General features: G+C 39.8%; 1 protein-coding gene across 7 annotated transcripts in view; it reads left to right on the forward strand.

Annotated features, from left to right (window-relative positions):
• Positions 1-26,729, forward strand: part of cwf19l1 (CWF19 like cell cycle control factor 1) — a 52,116-nt gene that overhangs the window by 20,836 nt on the left and 4,551 nt on the right. For 5 of the 7 annotated variants that reach the window (XM_041202390.1, XM_041202392.1, XM_041202391.1 and 2 more), the window contains 4 exons: positions 866-1,075; positions 1,632-1,751; positions 4,665-4,762; positions 11,680-12,470. In XM_041202390.1, the coding sequence (XP_041058324.1) occupies positions 866-1,075; positions 1,632-1,751; positions 4,665-4,762; positions 11,680-11,824 (573 nt within the window). In that variant the 3' untranslated portion in view covers positions 11,825-12,470. Of the gene's footprint in view, positions 1-865; positions 1,076-1,631; positions 1,752-4,664; positions 4,763-11,679; positions 12,471-22,446; positions 22,605-25,143; positions 25,310-26,729 lie in introns of those variants that run through there. The other 2 variants (XR_005944752.1, XR_005944753.1) reach the window with 2 other exon arrangements.

Here is a 26,729-nt window from a genome sequence, read left to right on the forward strand (position 1 = left end):
TCTCCATTTGCCTAGATGAATGTGGCTTCAATAACAAGAAGCTCAACACCGTCCTAAGCAAAGCAGTTGGCTTAGTTGGTACCCCATTCACCAACTTAATATTCATACCCTCCACTATCAATGCACAGTGTCAGCAGTGTGTGCTATATACAAGATGCATTGCAGCAATTCACCAAGGCTCCTTTGACAGCAGCTTCCAAACCTGGGTCCTTTACCACCTAAGAAGGACAAGTTCTCCTCCAAGCCACACACCATCTTGACTTGGAATTATATTGACGTCCTTCACTGTCGTGGGATCAAAATCCTGGAACTCAGTTCCTAATAGAAGTGTGTGTGTATCTACATCAGATGGATTGCAGCAGTTCAAGATGGCTCTTCTCAAGAGCATTTAGGGATGGGCAGCAAATGCTGGTCTTGGCAACAATACCTGCTTAGCATAATGAATTTTAAAAAAGCCTTTGATAAGATTAGTCAGCAACTTTCAGACTGTGTGTGAGCCCAGCACTTAACCTACTAATGTAGACTCGAAGGAAGAAAATAAAGTTGGTTTTCACCCAGCAATGTATATGCAGTTGCAGTAGTTTCTTGCTACTGACTCTGAGGAATTTGCCAGCAGCGTAAATAGCCAGGATACCACAGTAACAGTAACCCTTAGAGCTGTATAAGGTAGTGTTCAAAAATGTGGCATAAGAACTTGGATGTCATCTGAGAAACTGATGTGCAAGCTTGTGATTTTCCTGCTGGGTTACTTCACTATCAGTATTCAGATAATATTTGGATTGCATAAAAGCCTGCAAAGTTAAATAACATGCATTTCTGTAAGTTAGTTTATCAACTTAATTGTAAATTCCTTTTTGTTTTACAGTGTTATATTGCCCTTGCAAAAGGTAGCTTAACCCCTGATCATGTACTTATTTTGCCCATTGGACACCATCAGTCAGTGCTAGAGCTTCCTTCGGAAGTCATAGAAGAAGTAGAGGAGTGTAAACTGGCATTGAAAAAGTTTTACAAGAGCATTGGGAAAAGGTTTGTTATGTTTGAAAGAAACTACAGGAGTCAACACTTACAGTTGCAGGTAATTTTCTAGTCACTTCAAAAATTTGAGTAAAACCTTGAATTGTTACTGTATAAGTTTCAAAGTACTAATTGTATGTACACCAAAGCAAGTTTGTTCTTTCAAAATGGCAGCACTTAGTTGAAAGATTAATTAATTGCTCCTATTCAAATAATGTTTAAGATTTGATGTATACATGTTGTGGTTGATCTTAAATTGATTGGTTTGGAAAGTACCAGGCCAGTCCTAAAGTCGCCACAAATAATAATGTTGAGTGGAAAATATTTTTGTGAAGGACTATCGAGTCAACCTGTTCTTTTAGTTTTTCCGACTCACACAGCAGTGTTCTTTTTTTCATTAGTTTAAGTCTGAAATAATCCCAGATATTGTCTCCATCTGGTATGATGACAAGCTTTCCTGAGGGAACTGACATCCCAATGATGCACTTTTTATTATTTTAGATTAATTAGTAGAAAAATTTAAATATCTGACTTTTGTGCAAATCCTGATTTTGACAGTAATTGTGATGACTTCGGAGTATCAGTGAATTATGCTGGTTCTTGTCATTTTCATCCAGGTGGTTCCTGTCCCTGTTCAATGTTGTACGATTGATGATATTAAAGAGGCTTTTATTGTGCAAGCAGAGGAACAGCAGATGGAGCTCTTGGAGATCCCTGAACATTCCGATCTCAAGCAAGTGAGTTTGTGCAGTGTACTTTGGCAGTTCAAGTGAAACACAAGCAACTTTATTTCTCCCATGGAGAAGTAAGTTGTGTACATATGAAATTGATGGGCAAGAAAAGAGCAAGTATTCCATCAAGCCTGCCTCTCAAAAATTTTCTATAGACAGCCACTACTGTGAAGGATTGGATAGGCTCCCTGATCTCCCGGTAGATAAATGCATTGCTAAGTGGGTATTGAACTTCATGGATTCCTTTGTCAGCAAATTTCTGAGAGATGAAAATCCATCAAGGTATTTGCGTCTCCAAGCTTCTGAGAAATCTACACTCAGTTTCTTTGCAAGTTACATAACGCTGTCTTTCCCTTTTGGCTTTTCCTCTTTTACCTGGTGTCTCCACAATGTTGGTTATTCACCCTTGTCCATTTCCTCCTGTCAGTCACACATTTCTCTTCCAATCCCGCTGCGTTTAAGTCTGTCGCCACCGCATCTTTCCATCTGGTCTTAGGCCTTTCTCTTCTTCTTCCTGAAAGTCCCATCTCTTGCCTCATCACATTTTTTCTCCCTCTCTCTCTCTCCACAACAGATGACCTTACCATTTCAATCTCCTTTCAGCTACTTTCTTTGATCCTCCATCAATCTTCACTGATGTACTGGTTCCTGACTTTGTCCTTTCTTGTCACTCCACACATCCATCTCAGCATCCACACCTCATTAGTATCCAGTCGTTACTCCTCTCTTGATGTTGCCCAAGTTTCTGCGCTATGTAACAAGATCGGTCTCACAACTGTCTTGCAGATTCGTCCTTTCAATTTCAGTGGTATTTTTCTATCATGTAACACTCACTGTGCTTCTTCCAGTTACTCCAACTAGAGCTAATCTGTTGCTTAATTTCCATCTTCATACTTCCATCTTCTGCCACCACTAACTCCAGGCACTTGAAACTACTCACTTTCTCCAAGTCTTCACACACTTTCCCATTTAAAAAAATTATCCTACTTGATTAGATTCACGAAAGATAAGTGTGATTTATGCCTTTGAAAAGAAACATGTGGACAAGAGTATTTAAAAGCTCGTAGGCTAATTTTGCTTTGGAGAAAACAAGAAGGATCAGCTGCTCGGGTAAAGAAGACAAAAGCTGCCAAAGCTCCAGACCCAGTCGAAAGCAAAAAGTGAATGGAAGTTACTCCGAAGTTGCTCTACGTTCTGAAATCGACTGACAGCAAGTTTTCCGTGAAGTCCGCCTGAAAAGTAGTACAAGAGTCATCGATTGTTTCCCAGGCTGGTGCTGAGAAACCAACCGTATAACTTGGGCATTATTTCAAGGACTCTGTCATCCATTCTTTTCCCTTGAACCATTGACTTTTAAACATTTAGAATTCCTCTATATTGTGTGTTTGTGTGTGAGAGAGTGTGTTTGGCTATTTAGAGTAATTATTATACTTACATTTTTCATACTGTATGTTAATAAGCTTTGTTTCTACTTGACAAGTCTGGTTTTATAATAAACTAATAATTTTGCTGTTTATTGAAGAAACCAGGGCATTGAGTGGTCATTCTGAGATTCTTGGTAAAGCACACATTTGGCCGTATAGCTAGCTGGAGAAATCGTTTAAATGTATGTTGTGAGCTGTGGAGTAGTGGAACTAGAGACACAGTGCACGCCTCCCATCCCAGTTGCAACGGCAGCCCAGAACCCACTCTTTTTAATTCCCTCTGTAAAACCCTCTTTCTGTCTATCTTTTTTAAAAACCAGATTTTAGGTCACTCCTTATATCTTCTTTGGCCTATTCACTCCTCTAATATATCCTTCTTTGGCTCAGTGTCTACTTTTTGATTTATGCCTCTTGGAAGCACTGTGGGATTTTTCTATATTAAAAAAGTCATATAAATGCAATTCATTTTAAGATTTGTGTATGTATATGTGTATATTTTATATATATATACTTATTTATATATTATATATCCAATTTGTATTAATATTACTGACCAATTACCAAAGCACAATATACTGCAATTGTTCTGACCATTGCAGTGCAAGTCGTATGTTTCTACAGCAGAAAGCATTTTAAATGAAAAGGATTTAATATAAATATAGATAAAAAAAATAATATTTAACTTGAGTTTTTTGTTATATTTTTAATTTCTTAGCCAGCCTCGGCATTGGCTTTAAGTAACTGAAATTTCTGATGGTAAGATGTAAAAAATGTACTCGTGACACAACATTATGCTTCGTAAAACCAACTTTGTAAGGAGACTATGAATATTAGATTTGTCACTTTGTATACGTAGCAATGGAAAAAGTTTTATGTTTATTATTGGAAGATATCCAAGATGCTTTTCTTAGAAACTTGCAACAAATATTGCTGCAGCTGTTTCTGAATGACGCTTGTAGGGCATGTTGATAACCACCCTGGAAAGGCACAAACAGCAGATTCGTGTAGTTAGCAGCTAATGCACCTGTGCCCATGTAAAACTAATTGTCACCACCTTCTGTGACAATTTACAAAAATGTTATTGTAGCAAGAATGTCTGTTGCAAGGTTAAATTTCAACATGTATTAATGTGTATAATCAAGCATGTGGCATAGCACAGATTGTAAAATGTTACATTTCCTGTTGAACCTTTGTAATTTCCTGCCATCCCTATATATAAAACCATGGTGACTTTGAAAGAGGTGGACAAAATATGGGCTATTCAGGTCTATGAATTTGCTTTGACCTCATTTTATCCAGGGCTGTTGCAGCCATCAGTCTGTTAAATGAAGATGGACTCCATGGCGAAAGGTCTAACTCACTGCCAGAATGTCACCTGACATCGCCTTCAACCAAAAAAAAAAATCCAACTTAGAAAGTTAGAAGTAATTAGAAAATAACGATCCATGTCTTCAGTGATTTGTAAACTCAGACTATTTGATTTGTGTTTTTGTAGATAATTCAACCTGGATCGGCATATTTCTATGTTGAACTGGACAGTGGAGAAAAACTGTTGCACAGAATCAAGAAGCAATTCCCTTTACAGTTTGGAAGGTAAGAAGAGTAGGTAACCTGATGATCTTGAGGATCTATCATTTCTAGTGAGCATTTGTGTTGCTTAATGTAGCTACCTGAATTGAATCTGGACAGCGTTCGTTGTAAAAGCTGCAAGAGATAACATTGAGTACATACTGGATCCAGCCACATGAAGAGAGCATACATTTAACAATGTGTAATAAGTTTTCTAATAGAAAATATCGTAAGCAACTACTTCCTATTTTCAGGATTTTTAAAATCTGATGGTGCTTTTTTCAAAGCCATCAGCACCACATTCATATTTTGTAAATTAGATCAGTTATTTCATTTTTTTTGTTCTTACTATACCTGTAAAAATCAGCAATCTTTTGCCATATCAACTCTACTTTATAATGCTGTTGTAAAACTAATTATCCCAGCAATATATTTTAAAGATTAAAAAAAATCAATTTTATTTGGCTTGGACTTACTGACCTCCAGTGTATATAGTATTCATGCTGAAGGGCACAATATTGAAAATGGATCAGTCTTTTGGATACCAGTATCCTCAATTAGTAAGTGCAAAAGGATATAGCTTTTTAAAAGTTTGAAGAATCACTATCCTAAACCATGATGATATAGCTGAGTAGTTATCTACACCATCTCAATTCTTGAGATGCTACAGTCATTAAACATTATCCATGTGGAAGTCTCTGAATATACTCCTATTTTTGACATGGTTTCTTTGCTGGTGATTGCTGTGGATGAGGCAGGTGACAGTTTTGTGATTGATCCACGTAATTCAAACAACAGCACATTATATTGTATCAACAAAAGTGCCTTCATTTGGGTTATATTTCACTTCACATTAAAGGGATTGACATTTACCATTTTTGTAAACTAATAACTTATGGGACAAAGGTAAACAAAGTTAATTTGGGGTGGAAAATTATGCTTCATTTCCATAAACTTTAAAGCTTTATTGTTGGCCACTGAGAAAATGGCTATGGTAGCATAGTGTTCATGTTAGTTGGATAGTAATCTCGAGGCCTGGACTAATGATCCAGAGATATGAGTTTAAGTCCTACCATGACAGTTGTGGACAGTAAATTTAGTTAAGTAAATAATTCAGGAATTAAGCTAGTGTTAATAATGATGACCATGAAACTACCAGACTGTTCAACCAGTTCACTAATATCTATTGTAAGGAAAGTATGCGGCTCACTCTTAAATTTTATTCTATTTAATAATAAAAAGTTATGTGGGCATTACTGACAGGACCAGCATTTTATTGCACATCACTAATTGCCCTTGAGAAGGTGGCGGTGAGCTGCTGCCTTGAACTGTTGTTATCCTTCTGCTGCTGGCATTCTGACAGTGCTTTTAGGAAGGGAGTTCCAGGATTTTGATCCCATGAAAGTAAAGGGACATCAGTATAGCCAAGTCAGGATAGTGTATTGGAGGGAAATTTGCAGGTGGTGGTGTTCCCATGCATCTTCTCTCATCCTTCTAGGTGGTAGAGGTCGCAGTTTGTAAGCTGCTGTCAAAGGAGCCTTAATGAGTTGCTGCAGTGCACCTTGTGTATAGCACACACTGCTGCTACTGCGTTGGTGGTGGAGGAAGTGAATGTTTAAGGTGGTGGATGTGTTGCTGATGGGTTGATTTGCCCTGGGTGGTGGTGTGCTTCGTGTGTATTGGAACTTCACTCATCCAGGGAAATAGAGAGCATTCCATCACACTCTGTGCCTTGTTGACGGTGGACAGGCTTTGGGGAATCATGGATGAGTTATTTGCCTCAGAATTCCCAGTCCCTGACCTCTTGTAGCCATGGCTGACCAGTTCAATTTCTGGTCAATGTTAACCCTCAGGACGTTTGTAGTAGGGGATTCAGCAATGGTAATGTGGTTGAATGTTTAGATTCTGTTATGAAGTGGCAGATGATGTGTGCCAGGTGGACCAAATCCACGAGGGAATCTTGATCGCGCTATCACAACGGTTTTGGAATTTGTATTTATTACAAATGCAGAAGATATTTTTAAAAATTAAATTAAAATATTTATTAACAAAATAAAAGATGTCAAGCACATACATAAGACTACAATTACTACTATAATAACTCCTAAAATTCCTAACCTCCAGTTACACTCCCTTTAAGGCAACAGTCCACAATCGATTTTAGATTTAAAACAAACTCAACAAGTTAACACAATACCCTGGACAGTGTAATTCCAACTGACTTTTCTCCAGCTTCAGTTTGGTTAGACTTATGCACAAATGCTGGAGGCTTCATTAAGGCTATTTCACACACTTCTGTTAGATTTTACATGGCCTTCTGACACACAATCTTTCATTCCCCTTTATATTTGTTTCTCATTTTAATATGTAAATTCTATTGTTCCATATGCCTTTGAAACTGTTTCTTCCTCAATATAAAAGCTTTAATGTTGCCACTATGTATTGTCAATAACCTTTGGGAAAAATAAACACACCCCTTAGCCTTGCTTATCTGGCTAGTTGTAAACAGACTAAGATCCCTTTGAAATCCAAATATCCTTTCATATATCTAAAAATGCAAATTCTCTTCACACCTTACACGCTAAGCCAGCATCCATGTTTATTCATTGGCATGTCAAGCACCTAGCTTCTTTTGATGATTTAAAACTTGCAGTCTGCTTGACTACAAAATGTAATTAAATCACACACATCCAACTATACTTACGGCTATAAACCAACTTTGCAATAAACCAGAAAAATATTATGAAAAAGATGTCAGTTTCATGACAATTCTCTCTGGCTGGAGATAGTCAGTCATTTCCTGGCACATGTGTGGTACGTATGTTACTTTCCACTTATCATCCCAAGTCTGAATGTTGTCCAGGTCTTGCTACATATGAATCAGACTACCTTAATATCTGAGGAGCTGAAAATGGTACTGAATGTTGTGCAATTATTAGCGAACATCTCCACTTCTGATCTTATGGTGGAGGGAAGGTCACTGTTGAAGCAGCTGTAAATGCTTAGGTCTAGGATACTGCCCTGAAGAAGGTCTGGAACGAGGTCCTGGGGTTAAGGTGATTGGCCTTCGATCCTTTGTGCCAAATATGACTCCAGCTCCTTCATGTTTCACTCGTGTCAAAGACTACCTTGATGCCGAGGGCCGAGGTTACATATTATTGTACAATACAATTCTGCTGCTGCCCCACAGCACCTCATGGATGCTCAGTTTTGAGCTGGAGTAAACAACCGGTCGCATTGCCAATGTTTGACCTGATGTTCATGGGGTTCAAAGGACTACCAGGGCTGTTCCTTACAATTGTATATCATTGTGCTACCTCTGGTGAGACAGGACATACCTAAGAATGATGATAGAGGAGTCTTGGATGTTGGCTGAAAGGTATGATCCTCTGAGTGTGTCAGGAAGGCTTGTGGGACAGCTCTCCCAATTTTGGCAAAATTCCCAGATGTTAGGGAGAAGTTTGTTGTAGGGTTGATGGGATTGGGTATACGTTTGATATGTTCAAATCTATTGCCTAGGTTGATGCTGGGTGACCTGTCCAGTTTTATTATTCCACTGAATTGTAGTGATTTGATACAGTTGAGTAGCTTGCCAGGACGTTTTAGAGGATATTATCAAGAAACGGCTGAAAGCTCTAGATACTATAAAGGCTATGGGCCCTGACAACATCCCGGCAAAGCGCTGGAGACTTGTGCTCCAGAGCTCGCTGTGCCCCTAAACAGGCTGTTTTAGTACAACCACAACATTCGCATCTACCCGACATTGTGGAAAATTGCCTAGGCACGTCCTATTCACAAAAAGCAAGACAGATCCAATCCAGCCAATTGCCACCCATCAGCCTCCTCTCGAGCATCGGCAAAATGTTGGAAGGAGTCATCAATAGTGCTATCAAGCAGCTGTTACACAACAATAGCCTGCTCACTGATGCTCAGTTTGGGTTCCGACCAGGGGTACTTGGTTGGTGACCTCATTACAACCATGGTCCAAACATGGACAAAAGAGCCAAACTCGAGGGGAGGTGAGAGTGATTGCTTTTGACATCAGGCAGCATTTGACTATGTGTGGCATTAAGGGCCCCTGGCAAAATTGAAGTCATTGGGCATCAGGGGAAAACTCTCCACTCATTCAGTATTCACAATGCTCAGTTTCATTCGCAATCCTGAAATAATGAAGCAGTCCATGCTCACATGCTGCAAGATTTAGGTTTCGGCTGATAAGTGGCGAGTAACATTTTGCACCACACAAGGACCAGATAATGACCATCTCCAACAAGAAAGAGTCTGACCACCTCCCCCTGACATACAATGGCATTACTATAGCTAATCCCTCATCAACGTCCTGTGGGTCACCATTAACTAGGAACTTGACCGATCCAGCCACCATAAATACTGTGGTTACAAGAGCAGGTCAGAAGCTAAATATTCTGCAGTGAGTGATTTGCCATCTGAATCTTCAGCCTTTTCACCATCTAAAAGGCACAAGTCAGGAGTGGGGTTGAACATTTCCCACCTGCCTGAATGAGTGCAGCTCCTATAACATTCCAGAAGCTTGACATCATGCAAGCAGCATGCTTGATTGACACCCCATCCACCATTCACTCCCTCTACTACTGGTGCAACATGGTTACTTTGTGTGCCATCTGCAAGATACACTGAAGCAATTGGCCAAAGCTTATTTGACAGTGTCTTCCAAATTTCTGATCTCTCTCATCTAGAAGGACAAAGGCAGCAGGTATGTGGGAACACTGCCACCTCCCAAGTTTTTGACCAGGTCACACATTGTTCTGACTTGAAAACATGTCGCTGTTCCTTCATTATTACTGAGTCATAATCCTAGAACCTACACCTAATAGCACTATGTATCTCTGTGAGTACCATCACAATTTAGCCGTTCAAGAAGGAGCTCGTCACCATCTTCTCAAGGGCAATTAAAGATGGGCAATAAGCGCTTTCCTTACCCGCAATGCCCAGATTCCATGAATGAATAAAAACAATTTCTTGAGGTTTGTCCTTCCAAGAGTTTGTAGCACTTAACTAAATTTTAATTGAACTTCTTAAGAGAAATTTCAGGAAATGTAATGAATCAGTATTCCACAGCCATTCTGTTCTTGAGTCCAACTTGTCACACTTAAATATTCTGTCAGCTTAAAATGTTTGAATGCTGTCGGTCACCTGATCCCCATTTTAATGGGGCATATATGAAAGCTGTTTAATACACCTATTTCCTTTAATCGGTGGCTTGTCTTCAGAATTGGATTTTAAAATTATTTATTTTTTATCTGACACTACTTTGTTGACTAATCAGAGTAATACACTGATGACAAAAACAGAATTACCTGGAAAAACTCAGCAGGTCTGGCAGCATTGGCGGAGAAGAAAAGAGTTGACGTTTCGAGTCCTCATGACCCGTCAACAGAACTGATGGCCTGTAATTAGTTAATCACCCGAGCATGCTAAGTTTTCACCATATCCAAAATGACTAGTAATTATCAAGCACAAGGGAAAATTACATGCAAGCAATAACATGTTATTTGTACATTTTTCACTATTTCAGAGCTATATTTTCAGTAATGGAGCTTGTCTTTGGTTTTTTCATGACTCAATTGTTCAAAATAATTTTTATACATTTTTTCAAGTTCTTTCAATTTTTTTAAGCATTTAGTTAGAAAAGGTTCTCATATGAAGCATAAATCAGTGTTCCTATTAATTGGCATTTTCAGGTTATAGATGCTAACAGTCATTTCCAAACCTCTGGGCCCCTAAACTCTTGGCAGGAAAATACAGTAAATAGGAAATAGAAGTGCACAAAACAGAAGTACACAGGCCGATTTACCCGGACTTCAAGGGCCATTGTTGGACACTTCAAGTTTAAAAGAAAACCTCAGTAAAATAACTGGATTATTTCCATTTTTTACCATTGCAGCAGATATTTTTTTAAGATACTAATAGATTTCCTATGGTATTGCTCAGAAGTGTGCCTGGGGTTGGTGGAATGATTAATTTCCAGGATGGTGTCGGATAGCTTTGCATTTCCACTGAGAGGATTCAAGAAATAAAATTATAGTGATTTTATTTTTCATTGGCTCCCCAAAAAATAATTTGTTATGTGCAGCATGAATAGTCTTTATTTACCTTTTGCCATTCACCTGCTGACAAAAGTGGAAGCGGGTGGCTGGTAGTGTGGGGAATTCAATGGATTGTTGACGTGGGAGTAACAGGAAAGAGCAAAAAGGAGTAGAAAGATAAGACATTAGGTAGAATGTGCCCCATCATCAGCAGGGGCTTTTCTCAAAGAGTTTCAGTAGTAATAACTGCTGAGTAGATTTTAGATAACACAGGTTTCTTTGCTTTTGGTGAGTCCCCTTCAACATGCGTACACTGTCAAAAGTAAATTCCCAGGCTTAGCTAAAAGTAAAATAAAGTTTCTTCACTGTTTTTTAAAATGGGGAGGCAGCAGTGCTGGGTGTTTAACAGCAGATTGCAGGAGGTGACAGTTGAGAGAGTGGGCAGGATTTGATCACAGGCCCAGTTTTAGGAGCTCTAAGGCTAATTGTTCCGTGGAGAACAGCACCATCTGTCTTGTAGCTGCACAGCTGTGAATCTTGAGTAAATAAACAACAGTACCCACATGTCCCAGAGGGCAAGATGTTTTGGGAGTTGGGTGGTGGAGGGCTAGATTAGAAATTTTAATTATGGTGGAGCAATGATGACAGGTAGTAAATATTACTTAGTACTGTGTACTTATGTAAGACTTCTAATGCACCCTATAGAAACATCCCACGTTTAATGTCATTGGATAATTGTATCTTTGTTGCTCTTCTTTGCTAGGCAAGATAAGTCAAGTAAAGTGAATTTTATACCTGTAAACTTTGTTTATTACAGCACATGCTTACTCTGCTTCTTGGCTTATTAATTATTTATTGTTTCTGAATTTCTCACAGGGAGGTTTTGGCAAGTGAATCTGTCCTAAATATACCAGATAAAGCCAACTGGAGGGAATGTAAATATAGCCGAGAAGATGAGGAAGAATTTGCTAAGGCTTTCAGGGAAGGATTTCAACCATATGATTTTTCCTTGCTTGAGTGAATAAGATTGTAACATATTTAAATTATTATGAATTCTTCCAATAGCACAGGTTAGTGTAATCTCAAAGTTATTCATTTGAGAGAAATTGTTTTAGGTTCTTACTTTGATACAGATATCTATTTTCAACTACAGAACTATATTTGTGAAGATTCAGTGGACATTGAGAACAATTATATAAGTTATTTTCCAGATTGACCATGGATACATTAAAATGCATCATTTTTCTTCTGTTTTACAACACTTATTTCTTTACAAAATTTAGTCCTCCTCCTTGCCTCCACTAATGTAAATGTACTGATTCTGTTTAAACTTTTTTTAAAAAAAAGATACTATTTGGAATACAGGTGGTTCAATGTGATTCTGGAAATTGCAATTTTTACTTACTGGAGTGATATTTACAGATGTATTTTTACTGCATTTTTTAATTAAACTGATTTGAATTGTTTTTAGGGAAATTGTTTACACTTTGTGCAGTAGATTTGCTGGTATACTTTCCCCATTCTTGTGATTTTGATGAAATAATCCATTTTAACGATTTGACACAGGTCCAGTGCTAACCCTTCATGTGTGTGTAATATATATATTTTAGCAGATTTCCCACGATATGCCATGTTGAAAATAAATGAATATTAGCTGCAACAGTGAATTAAATCTTTTTAGAGTGTTAAATTCTGCCACACAATCTATAGAGTTGGTCATGCTCACTTCCCCAACTTGTTTTCGTGTTCTTTGTAACCTTCTACCTCTTCATTTTTGGATTTATGATGCAAATAAAAGTAGTTTTAAACCACAAGGTTGCCATGCTGCAGCCAGCCAGTCCAATATACAAAATGTTGCTATTAAGTCATAACCATTCCAGCACTTCAGCCAGCTCTGAGCATCCTCTTTCTAGTTAATCCACTAAATAGGAAAGGAACAGTCTTTGCTCACTGTAGTCTAGAGTATTTCTTTTGCTAGAACAGTAACATCAATGAATGCCATTTCTTTCTTCCATCTAACTTGCACCTTGTGTGATTGGAATCGTCTTTCGAAGCTAGATATTTCTTGTTACCAGACTTTCTATATAACGTTATTCCTCTTATTTTATTGCAAGTATGTGAAGAAATTAAGTTGCATATTAACTGAAGTTTAATGTGGAGATAATGATTACAAAAAACATTTCAAATATTTGAGTCTTGCATTTCCAAAATGTTGCCTTCTGTCCAATACCTTCTAATTATGTTAGTTCCAATGTTCAACCCTATCCTACTTTGTAACCATACATCTTCATGCTGTCACTTGTAAAAGGAGAAATTGATCTGTTCCAAATCTCTGCAATATGGATATCCTTAAAAAAAACAAACAGGTAGACTTCACCAGTTCTCTTGAAATCTCCATTAATTACATAGTATATATATTATAGTAGGGAGTGTATGGTTCAAACAATGATGGAATTTAATGCCCTCCCCCAAGGTGAGTTTGGAGGCAGGAGGACATTTAAACCCTGCCTTTGCCCTGATTAAGCCTGGTGCTGGAAGGCTTGTGGATGGCCTTCCTGCCCCTGCCCTTAAGGGGCAATTAAAGCCCTTAAGTAGAGTGTTTGGGTGGGGGATTTCCTCGCTCCTGCTGGCACTGCCTGCAGTTTACAGCTGCCAATGTTTGATTGGCTGACAGCTCTTTGAGGGTGGGATTTCTTCCCTGGGGTTCTTGACCCCATGGAAAGTCCGCCGCTGGCCACCTAAGTGCATGTTTGGCACTTAACTCCATCAAGCCTTCCGCAAAGGAGGAGATGCAGATTTCTCATTGGTTCTCCAGCCAGGTAGCGATACACCCTGTTACCTTGATTTAAATCCACCAAATATGTCTATTTTAAGGCATGTATTCCAGTCCTACTTTCCACTAGTACACTGGCACTAGTATTAGCAATAGAATTGACGCTGGCTTCAAGAATGCAGACTGAAGCTTAATTTAAACGTCGAAGGGATCAGGAAGAAAGAAGACATCTGTGGCACTGAGTCTTGTCATTTGAGTACAACAACCTCCATTTAATAAATTGCTTTTGGATGACCATCTGAAAGCTGCTGCTTTAGGCTTTGGTTCCGGAGTTTCATTTCGCTTTTCTTCTCTTCTCCACCCCCCCCCCCCCCCCAACCCCTTGTGGAGTCTTTCTTTCATCCAGTTATCCAAGAGAACCATATAATGTGATGGTTGCCTATTGTCGGTACATGGTAATCCTCTAGGTTAAATGAAAGTAAGAAAAGGACTTGCATTTACAAAGCACCTCTCATACTATAAAGCTGCCTTTTCATTGCTTTTTAAAATGCAGCCACTTGTAGGCATAGTAATTATCTGAAGATCTTGCTAACAATGAGATAAATGACTACTGATCTCTTTTTAGTGATGTTAGTTAGGGATAAATGTTGACCGGGGCTGTAGCAAAATTCTTTTTTTTTCAAATAGTGCCAAGGACTTTTCTACATCCACTGGAAGCGGAAGCTCGGACCTCAATTTATAATCTCCTCCAGAAGATGGAACTCTGACAGTGCAAAGCTGAAGTGTTAGCTTAGAGCAGGTTTGGCCAAACCGCGGCTTGTAAGCCGCATTTGGGCCTTTGACACAAGTGTGCTCGCAGAAAAATATTGGTTGCACACCTTTTTCTATCTCAACTTAATATAAACTTATGAAACCCAAGCTTACCTGCTTGTGAAAGTTCTGACTATCTTTTGACTTACTGCGCAGTTTGGGAACCGGCTACATGTGCACTTTGGCAACTTTTTGTTCTTCAGGCCCTGGATAGGCCCTGTGCACCTGCTCACAGGGAAAAAAGAAGGGTGTGAAAACCCGGCTCAGATAGCTGGGCGCAGACTGCCATAGTCAGGAAATTGTCTCAGAGAGAGGGACAAGGGAGGGGGACAGGGAGAAACCCCAAGAAGTGTCCCAGAGGCAGGAACAAGAGACAAGGGACAGGAACCAGGTCCCAGTTGAGTTGAGAGAAAGTTAAACAATCTCCAATTAAAGAAAGCGCTGCAGCGAGCAGACTTTAAGTGAAGTGGGCTCAAGAAGCCCTGAAGATCCAAGAAGGCAGCCGAAGGTTGGTGACCCTGCTGCAGGTCGTTTGGGCAAAGGTACCCTTTTGGACCAATAGTTTTCTGCTTGGTCTGGCCGAAGAGCTGAATTGTGCTTGTAATGTGATGCTTGGGTGTACTCAGGAATCCAGAGAAAGGGATCTCAGAAGGCAAGATTGAAATCCTGTGAGGTGGGCCATTGTTGAAGCCGTCCGAGTTGGAGCAACACTTGGAGAAAATTCCAAGGCAGGATCATCGAAAGTGAAAGCAAAATACTGCGGATGCTGGAAAAACTCAGCAGACCTGGCAGCGTCAGTGGAGAGAGAAACAGTTAACGTTTTGAGTCTGTATGACTTCTTCAGAGCTTTTCTCCTTTGAAGATGAAGATTGGAAACCCTCGTGATACATTCAATATACAAGTTTTGTTTACAGCTCATAAACATAGGTTGCATTTAAAGAGCTTTGGAATTAAGTGTTAACACTGTGTAAACTTTGTGAATGAAAATGATAGCCAAATTGTAAGAAAGTGAAGTATGAAAATGAAAGCAGAAATTTTAAGCCAGAACGGGAGGAAGATTTTGCATTTACCGTGGAAGTCCTGAAACCTATGTGCCTTATCTGCAATGCATCCCTCACTCACTACAAAGCCAATGACTTGAAACACCACTGTGAAACAAATCACAAAAACTTTTCATCTGAGTATCCTTACAAATCAGAATTATGCAAAAACAAGTTAACTGTTAAAATCACCCCTAAATATCCAGCAGACCGTAATTTCAACGTTCATTAAAGAAGCTGACACAACAACCTAAGCTAGTTTTGTTATGGAATATTGCTCCTGCTAAACATCCATACTCTTGGAGAATTTGTTAAGAAGAATATTGCTAAAGTTGTTGCAGTTTTCGATCCAAATCACACAAAACCTAAGCGACCAATTGTTAAATCCAATTTCATGCCACGCTACGGAGGGGCATATCTCCCAGATCAGTGCTGATGTCGCAAGCAAGACACAAAACGATCTGAAGAATTCTCTAGCATTCAGCTTAGCTCTTGATGAATCCACAGACATACAAGATAGCTCACAACTGGTGATATTTGTTTATGTTTCCTTGGATGTAATTGTGAAAGAAGAATTGTTGGACTTAGTGGTGCTAAAAGAAACAAATCATGGTGTTGACATAAAAAACATATTTGACAGAGTGTTGGCAAGTGATGATTTACCACTGGATAAACCTGTCAGTGTTTCAATGAATGGAGCACCTGCAATGGTGAGGAAAAATGTAGGCCAAATTGTACTTTTGAAAAGTGATCCCAAATTTCTGGAGTTTCTCCCTATTCTTTGCATCATTCATCCTGAGCATCTAGCAACCAGATACTTCAAGCATGAAAATGTTATGAAAACAGCCCTTGAAGTTGTCAATTTCAACTGCTCAAATAGGAAGACTCACTGACAGTTCAAAAATTTTATTGAAGAGCTGCAACTTGAAGACAAGCCCAATGATGTCCCCTTCTACTGCATTGTGAGGTGGTTGTCAACCAGCCATGCCTTGTGGAACTTTTGCAACCTATCATTGCTTTTCTTGAAGAAAAGACCCTATCCACAGCTGAATAAGGTTTTTGCAAAGAGACATGCTGTCACAAAACTTCAACCATATTCCCCATCTCAAAAGGAGGGTAAACACACTCCCTAATATTGAAGATCACAAACCTTAAGAATACAGAGAATAAATTACAAGAATGCTTGATAATTTTCGAGCCAGGCTTAGTGACTTGCAGAAGTTGAAATCCATCTTCCTTTCCTGCAAATCCGTTCATCCACTCATGCTTAATGTGGTCAACGATGGTTGTCCGATCTTAAACATCTGGTTACGGAAACATCTGCTGTAGAAATGAACTGGACTTCCTGGAGGACCAGGGTCTAAAGATGCATAAATTGCAATCTACATTCGAATTCTGGAAGCAAGTGCCAGAACGAAAATATCCTCAACTCAAGAAAATTAGTATACAGCTCATTTCAATTTTTGGTACAACATACTGCTGTGAATCACTGTACACCACAATGAAGTTTGTAAAGTCGAAATATCGTGCAGTCCTTACAAATCAACACCTGACGGAGTTCCTTCGTGCAGCCTTGACAACATATCAACTGGATTTTCAAAGACTTGAGACCAGGATGTTCTCTACTAGCAGTTATTAGACTGTAAAGTTTGATCATGTCTTGCAGCTCTCGAACACCTGAAAATTATCTTATGCAGTTCTTAGGTTCATTAAGTTTGGCCTAGAGCATGTGTTCAAGTCTCTGGAGCATTGCTTGAAAACATACCTTTCCAACATGGAGATCAGTGTGTTAGGGTTGGTCTCACATCAAAGTGCTTTAATGTCCATGCATAATCCAAACTATTTTGTTGGCTTGATCTGAGCATGGTCAAGAGCCTGGAAAGCTGAATCACACCTTTTATTTTATAGTGCTGTTAGACTTCAGCTCATTGGCACATTTGTGTGATAAATAAGGCTTAAGTTATCAATTTGTGCTGTACACAAGTTTGGTGAAAGAAAGTTTAATTTGTATGTATCATTGGAATGTTAAAGTCTTTAATTTGGCATCTGTTTAAGTGCCAAAATACTGTAATGTAGCTTTAAAAAGATTACATGGAGTTATAGCTAGGACACATTTTGCATATTTGGGCTCCAGTAAGTCTAGCATGAGCAGTAAACAAGCCAAGACAGCAATACTGTTTGGCTAGAAGAATGGTCTGAAGATGTATCTCTGGTCAAAAGGGTACAAGTTAAGGTTGGATTGTTGTGGGGAAACTAGGAGCACTCTTTCCATTGATCAAGAATTTCAAATATTTGGTTTGAAGTTGTTAGTAATGTTGACACAGATACATATACTTGGGCTGGAAGTTCCTAAAGCTGCCTGCAAAAAGAGTATAAAATAAGGAAGCATCACTGGGGTTTCTACACTTGCCAGGTGATAGCATTCGTCTCAAGACCCTTGCTGGGGGCATTTGTCAGTGAAGAAAGTTAGGGTTGCTGGTAGAGCACTTGCATGGGACATTGCCAGTCCATGGGTAATAGTCATCAATTTGGGGTTGCCATAAGAACCCAGATCAGTATTAAAATACAGTATTAGGGTTAAAGGTAATTACCTTTTTAAAAAATTTAATAGTCTTTGTTAGAAAACTCTCACCACCAGAGAGAGAAAAAAAGATCTACCAGAGTTGAAGTCTTAAAGGGACTTGTATATTAGTTCCAGTTAAGTTGACTTAAGTTAAAATCTCAAAGAATGTTGGGAGTCAAGGTACCAAGTTCAAGCAACCAAGTGAAAACCCCAGAAGCCCTGGGGCCATGGAAATGCAGACCCAACATGCACCAAACTTGTGTATCATGCCATGCCGCAACTATTGGAATGTTAAGTATTAATCTTTGTTGTCCAATAAACCTTGTTTATTTGCATTCTAAATTAATGATTGTCCTTTTTGCCAATAAGGCTATCCCTCAACAAGAATTTTCTTATTCTGGGGTTTAGTACAGAGTCCCTATGGTGCCTTTAACATAGAAAAATGTCCCAAATCACTTCAGAGCTGTGTGGTGAGAAACATGATGTACTGAAGAGAGATTTCAAAGGGCGTTATGATTCTGTTAGAGACCATTAATGTTTACAGAGAAATCCAAGCACCCTGTAATTAACTGACAGAATTATACCACAAGAATTGATGTTTTTAAACAAAAACAAAGTTTGTATCTAAAAAGAATTAAGCAAGTACTATTGACACTAGTTTAAAACTACTTATGCTATGAACTCAGTTCTACTTTTTACCCCACCTCACCCCGAGTTCCCTTATACCTTACAAGAGTCTTGAAGGTTCATTCACACTTCCTGAGTCCAATCCAAAGGCATACCACAGCAACCCCCCCCCCCCCCCGCCCCCCCGCCCCACCCCACCCCGCCAACACCACCACCTCTGCACCCCCCCCCCCCACACTCAGGAAGTCACTTTGATTTCTCCCCCGTGTTCCAGGCATTCTCCAAGGTATGACATTTCATAAGGATCTTTCCATTAGATTTTGGCTAAGTGATCCTCCAAGTTTTCTTCAAAACCGACTGTGTACTTCTCAACTTGAAATAAGGTTTCACTGCATTCTGGCTTAGGGATTTAAACATCAGAAATATTCCTGGTTCCTAATGGCCTATGCTCCCACAGCTTCTGTACAGTTGCTGGTCCTGCAGCTGATCCCCAGCTCCTGGCTTTCTGCCTGTTTCAAGCTGACTGCTTCCAAGCTAACTCTGCTGACTGTGTTCTGCTACAAGCTTCTGTGTGAATTACTGTAGATTTCTTCCTCTGGCAAATTTTCCAACTTCTCACTTGCATTCCACACAGTGAACGATAAAGTTAGTACTTCCTCTGCTTAAGATGTAGGTGTGACTAACATTTATTTCCTTTGGCTCTCCCAACTCAGTGAGCTGCAGTCTACACTAAAATGAAAACTACAACTCCCATCTGTGAGAAACACCCATCTAAATTAAACGAAGGAACTTTAACCCCCACATCTCATTTCTATAACAACATGGCATGCTTTGACATGATCTCAAGAATGTAAACAAATTATTTTAGCTTGAACACATCTCTTTGATTTTATAATGCAAATTAATCATTTCTATTTCTAATGGAATTTTATAATCCTCTTTCGCAGAATTGCTAGCTTTTAGCTTCTATGGAGATAACAGTAGACACCCTGGCTCTACCAAGAGGTGCAGAAATGAATCATCCATTGCAAAAAAATAAAAAAATACCTGGAAAAACTCAGGTCGGGCAGCATTGGCAGAGAAGAGTACAGTTACAGATGCTGCCAGACCTGCTGATTTTTTTCCAGGTATTTTTTATTTTTTGCTTTGGATTTCCAGCATCCGCAGTTTTTTGTTTTTATCTAATGAATCATCCACTGTTCGGTGTTTACACTTCTTAACTCTGACTTTGAAGATGAACAGATTAGCTTTTTAACTGTAATTAACTCCAAGCTTGTTTGAATTTCATTTACTTCAGGGTGGCTTATCAGTTTCTCAATCAGATGTTTCTGCTTATCTTGCATTTAACCTCCAACCTAAATGTTATGTTTCTGAAACTCCTGCTCCTTCAGGCACCATGCACTAAGAGCTCATTGGGTCCATGATTATGCTTGGCAAAGAATTGCAGTGGTTTGCCATTGTTTTCTGCAGTATAGCTGACCAGGAAAATTCTCCCACTCGTACCATCTGCCATCAGGCGTATTGGAATAATTTACAAGCTGATAATCAACCTGTTTGGTCATGTTATAAATGCACCTTCTGTGGCCGTCAAGTCCTAAAGCGGGATGTCCAAATTCATAGCTGATATTTTCTTTAATATATCACTAACAAAGTTAGAAAGCAATAACGAGCCATTTCTATCGGCTTAGACAACAGGTAACACTATTTATTGCCCCTTATGCCAAGCATGAAGCTAAATGAATCTTTACCTAATGTAGCTGAAGTCTGCACAATATATAAAATGCAGCAATTATGTTCACAATGCATCTCAGCTCAGTGATCATGCAAACATTATCACATCCAAGTCACATACCATTGTAACTATCATCTGCGTAACCAAAATGTGTAGAATGGGCAGATATAATGTCAGATGAAATTTAATGCTGAGAACTTTGTGGTGATACATTTTCATATGAATAATGAAAGAACACATGCACTAATTAGTAAAGCTTTAGACCAGGTTTGTTCAATATTTTCCCTTGGGGTGGGGGTTGCATATTTCTATTTTTTTCTGCTCAAGGGGCCCATGTCAAATTTCATAAAGATAAGGTATGGCACAACATTAAACTGATTTAAAAAAAGAATGAAGAAAGAAACAACTTGCTGAGCAAAAATAAAGCAATGTTAAAACAATAAAGTTTTTAAAAATGAGCAATTAATAAAAATTACCATTAGTGTATGAGAGAGTTAGAGTGTGTGCATCTGGCTCACTCCCAGCCTCGGTGTACTCACCCACTCACCACCCACTGTGTGAGTGTGTATGTTGGTTTGTGGGGTTGGGGGTGAGGATGTGTCAGAAACTTGAGACTGGGAGTAAGGCAGACACACACTCTCACTCCTACACACACACCCACTTTCCCAAACATACCGCTGCTCCTAAACGCACACCCATTCCCACAACCCGCCCACTCTCATCCTCACATGCACCAACTCTCACACCCACACGCACACACACCCCCACTCTCACACCCAATACACATTCCTCCCTCGCACATAAACACACACACTCACGCACACAGACACACTCACTATCTCTCACACACGCACACACACTCAAGACACATCAGCCAGCCTCTTTCCCCCACCCCCGACCCTGGTAATGTCTCCTCCTCGTGGCACCAACAGCATTCCTCGCCATGGCCCCAGCAGCCTTTCTTCTCCATGTCCTTGGCAGCCTCTGTCTTGCATGGTCCCAGCAGCCTAGCTTCCCACGGGTCCCTGCAGCCTCTCCTCCGTGTGGCCCCGGCAGCCTATCCTCCTGCAGGCCCCAGCAATCTGCTCCCTGTGGCCCCAACAGCTAGTCCTCTCCGTGACCCTGACAGCCTCTCATCTGCAGAGCCCTGGCAGTCTCTCTGTCTCTCTCTCCTTCCCCCTCACCCCCACAAAAACCTCTTCCCAGCAAACTCTCCATCGCTGGTGTTTGCTGCCTCTCCAATCAGAGAATGTTTCCCTCCCACATTTGCTGCTGATAGGCTCAGTAAGCGTATCAGTAGCAAACATGGGAGAGAAACAATCTTTGATTGGAGGATCAGCCCTTTGCAGAATCTTTAACTTCACTTACCCATCTTACCGGCAGTTTGAACAGTGTCTCTGGGGGCCACAAAGAGGGGCTTTGTGGGCCACAATCCGGCCTGTGGGCTATGGATTGGAAAAGCCTGCTTTAGTCTGAGTAGAAATCAGAGACATAGGGCCTCAGAAACATATCTTTAAAATTGGGAGGACAAGTTAAGCTCTTATTTTAAAAAGAAACACACAGGATTCCAGATTTTCAAAATAAGTATGGAGTACAAAATCAAAGTAGCGAAGGTCATTGATTGGCCATCAACTCCCCAACATCTCTCTGCTCACTGGCTAAGTAACGCCACGGTTCTAAACTTCTAACCCTTGTTTTCAGATCCCTACATGGCTTTGCCATTCCCAAACTCTAATTTTCTCCAGTCCCAAAACCCTCCGAGATTTCTGCCCTCCTCTAATTCTGGCCTCTTGAGCATCCGTGAATTTAAGTGCTCCGCCATTGGTGCATCCTTCAGCTCCCAAGGCCCTAAACTCTGGAATTCTCTTCCTAAACCTCTCTGTCTCTCTTTTGATCCTTAAAACGCTATTTCTTTGAACAAGCTTTTGGTCATCTGCCCTATTTCCTTATGTGGTTTGGTGTCAGAATTTTCTTTCTAATGCTCCTGTGAAGCGTTTTGAAATGTTTTATTACAATGCAAATTGTTGTTTTACATCTTTTAGTGAGTGTTCCCAATTACATTTGGTTCTCACAAATTTCCATTATATTTTTTTTCAAGGTACAATTTCCAAAACCTGTGCACAGATACCTTAGTGTGAACCATGGACTTTGGTGTTGACATTATTCTACCTTCTTGAGTTGGGTCCTGAGCCCTAGAAAAAGCAAAGATATTTTGGGTTAGAAATGGATATTACGATTATGGGGAACTAATAAGAAGTAAGTGCTTCAGAAAATCCATTGAAGAAGATTACACACTTTCTGACTGAGATTAAAATATTAGAATCATCATTGACTTTGTCGGCTTCATTTAATGTAATTTGAGGTTGCAGAGTATTATGACATAGCCAAAGGTAAAGGCTAAGTTGTCCAAATCCCAGAGGGAAACTTGAAACAACGGTCATAACCCAGTTTTGCAATTTGTATGTTTCGAGATACTGGCTTTGAATTCAGTAGTAATAAGACCACCGAGTCTAAAGGGGGTGTTTATAAAACTAAATTAAATATTTATTAATACAAGGAAGATTGTAAACGCATGCATATGTTTATAAAATTACTACTATAATAACTACAAAAATCCCCTAACTAATCTGACTCTAGTTACATCACCGTTAAGGCAACTGTAAATCTCATAGATCTAGAGACATCTGGCAGAGCACACCCTGAACAGTCACATTCAAAATGAGTTTCTTTCAGCTCTGGGTCCTTGCAAACAGCAGCTTGAGGCTTACCAGCTGGAGGCTTCTCACACTTTTTGGATCTTAAAAGCTTCTCCCTTACACACAATCTCCTTTCTCCTTTATACATATCTTTCTCTTTGAATGTAAATTTTCTATTGTATCTCTAGGCTTTTAATTTTACCTCTTTCATCCCACCAATTTTATTAGTAAGCTAAAAAAATTAACAAATTGCTTGGCATCTTCTAGCTAGGTGTAAGGTTTCACCCACAGTCTTGAATGGTTTCTTTATACTTTTCCTTCTACCCTCGTTACATTTACCTAATTACCACCTCAAAACTACTATACATCAAAGCACCCAGACTAGATAGCTTTAATCTAATTAAGACACACACAGACACACGTCGACCATAGACCCTACTAGAACTCTATTTTAAAATAATTTCCAATAACATTATTATATCTTCTTGACAAGAGTCAGTGCTAATGGATGTTGATGCAATGTTTTTACCATTTGGATCCTTGAATTAAGCTTCTGAGCTCTTGGAATTAAGAGGCACTAATGTCCAAAGACTTCAAATGTCTACTTCTAATACATACATTTAAGTCTTTTCTGGGACTGGCCAGTGAGGGTCAATTAGCACTTTGACTTTGGACAAACCATTCTTGACTTATTTTTTCTTTCATTAACAAATGTTTCAACCGATTAGGAATTTTAATACTGAACTAATTCAATCTCTGTCTGCCTACTTCATCTTGGGACATCAACACCACCAGAAAAGCAAATCTTATACCACTGGTTTTAAGCCAGCCGACCTCTGTGAAAGAATTCTTCATTGGACTTTGATTCTAGACTCTGAAACTCACATGAGCCAATGTTAGTTTTCTCTATGGTCATTGTACTATATAACCTCCTTTTCTCAGATAGGGGGGTGGTTAATTTAAACAGCACTAATTTCTCCTCTCACCACCTATCCGTAAACTGAAAGGTGTTTTGATTTGTTTCCTCTCTATAAGTGGTGGCATATTTCCCCAATCCCTCTTTTTCTGTGATCCAATTTTCAAGTAATAACTCCATAGCAAACTCGAGATAAGATTAACTCAATTTGCCCACGCTCAAAATGCAGGAGGAGGGTTGCAACATTGCCTCAGACAATAAAGAGAGGGATAGAGAAAGGAAGGAGTTACAGAGACCACAGGGAAAATAAACATTGGTTCACATGGGTTCCAGAGTCCAGAATCAAAGTCCAATGAGGTATTCCTTCACGGAGATCGATGGGTTGAAAACCAATGCTGTATAATGCACTTTTCCGGTGGTGTTGACTTCAGAAGATGAGATAGGTATGCAGTGATGAATCAGTCCTGTAGGCTATGGTACAGAACTTGCAACAGAAGCAGAGTAGATGGGGCCATGTGTCCAACCTGTGCCAGAGCTCCTTTTCTATGAGACTGCCGGTTGGATGGTAAACATCAGACCAAGCTATGCAGTTCAACAAGGCAATGTTACTTGTTCCACAAGCCAAAGGCCCATGTCACATGACCTCCTACCGCTCCACCTAGCCTTTGACAAGGGATATGTATCCATTGCGTGGGTTCTGAAGACTATTAATCATCTCAGTCATTAGGAATTGAAAGGAAAGTTGTGGGGCTGATGTTTTAGCAGATGTTCCACCTCCCCCAGACCAGCCTGGGTGATTAAATGCTGATGGACTTTGTATAGTGGTCTTTTCAGTAGGGCTTGTTAGGGGGAATACAGTAATAATTTATTGAAAGGGAATTACTTAGAATCTCTAGGCAGCCAGTGCCATCAAGCACATTAACAGTTAAGGGTTACCAGATGAACTTTGCACACCCTTAGAGCCTGCAATCACCAGAAAGACCTTAGGAACCAGACGGGAGACGGAGGATGAAAACAATATAGATTAAGTGTGCTCTTCAACAGGTAAAGAAAGGACAGATGGTCCCAGCTTAGATAGCGGGAGAAGGCTCTGCCTGGGTGAAGGGGGATATATGTACTGATCAATGTTCTTGTATGTGATCAGGGATGTATAAATAAGCTATATACTTGTAATTTGATATAGTGCTACCTCAAGCTGCTTTGAGATGGTTGTCTCCTTGTGATTGCTCGAATACACGACCACAACCTGTACCTGAGCCTCTTGTGGTTCATTTGTCAAAGATACCACAACAATTGGCATAGTTGGCAGAATACTCGGATCGGATCCTAGGGACGGCTCTGCAAAGTGGGTGAGTATACTTTATTTACCACCCATAGTTAGTGCAGTAAGCCTACCCAAGAACGGTCCGGTCGAGAATCAAAAGAATCAGGAGGAGGACTCAGGACAGGAGGTGCAGGGGTAGGAGGCGGAGCCGCGCTGGCGGGCTAGCAGAACCGAAGCCGCGCAGGGAGGCCAGACCACTATCGTGGGAGGAGGCAGAGCTGCGCTGGTGGGCTATGGTTTGAAATAAAACCATAGTTGAAGCCGCGCAGAGGCAAGACCCTTGGGGAAAACAAGTAGACTACATGTAACTAAGTTGTCAGAGCAGCGCGAACTAACTGCGCAGAGACAGACGGAATAGAAGAATAGAATGCTGTCAGGAAAACAGGAAATGCTATAGAACTCAACTAGGGAGTCACAGACTCCATCATGAGGTTCACAGTGGAACAAAAGTCAAAATTAATCAACAAAATGTGGAAAGATGATTGAGACCCGAAAGGTCCCTTACTGAATTTTCTGTAACTTAAAAAAAATGAATTGATCTAAGTGACAAGAGCTGTTTGTGCTGAAGAGAGAGAGAGAGAGAGAAGGGGGGGTGGTGGGGTACCTAAGGGGGAGGGGGTAAGGGGGTAATGAACAGTGACAGGCAGGAGCAGAAGAAATGTGAGCTTCAGTCAGTTTGACCGTCTCTGTAGGTGGAGCCTCCAAGATCCCTTTATTCCCCCCACTGCTACTTGAAGTTTTGTTTAGAGTATGAGAGTCTTAAGCCATTAAGTTCAATGTTCTCGGAATATAAATACATACCTTTATATATATGTGTGTTTGTGTACAAAGAAGCATTTGTATGTGAGCTTTAATGTGTCTTCTTCCCTAAATTGTCATTTGTGTGTGGAGTTCAGCACTCTAGAGTCGAAAGTCCCACATTAGATTAAAGGAAAAGTATACTCAAACATTCCAAAGTTTTGAGAATAAGGTTCAAGTTGAGATTTCTGGCAAAAATCGCAATTTGAAGGTATTGTAAAGATAAAACAGGGTTTGCTTTTGTTTGAGATGAACCAACCTTTGTACCACCCCTTGCAGACTAGTAGAAGCCTTATCACCAGCTACCCAGCTGATTGGGATTGATACATACGAGTTACATTAGCTCATACGAGTTGGTATTATAAAATCCTGAGGGAAAAAATTACCTGAAATTCAAAAGGAATCTAGGAAAACCAAAAGGCATAAACACATGGTCTTCTAGGTTGTTCCATTGGATAAAAAGGGGTTTCTTTTGAAGAGATTAATTAAATAGGAAAGGAAATCTGCATCCCAATAGCACTGTTATTTGAATTTGGGACAATCTTGAGATGTGAAAAGTGCAGTGTAATTATCGGGTTATTTTTGAATAACTAGGATGTATATGGGACTTTTAATCTAGATACAAATCAGTACACATGAGAAAGAGG

The sequence above is a fragment of the Carcharodon carcharias genome, chromosome 13 (genome assembly GCF_017639515.1).
Source record: "Carcharodon carcharias isolate sCarCar2 chromosome 13, sCarCar2.pri, whole genome shotgun sequence".
Lineage (NCBI taxonomy): Eukaryota > Metazoa > Chordata > Chondrichthyes > Lamniformes > Lamnidae > Carcharodon > Carcharodon carcharias.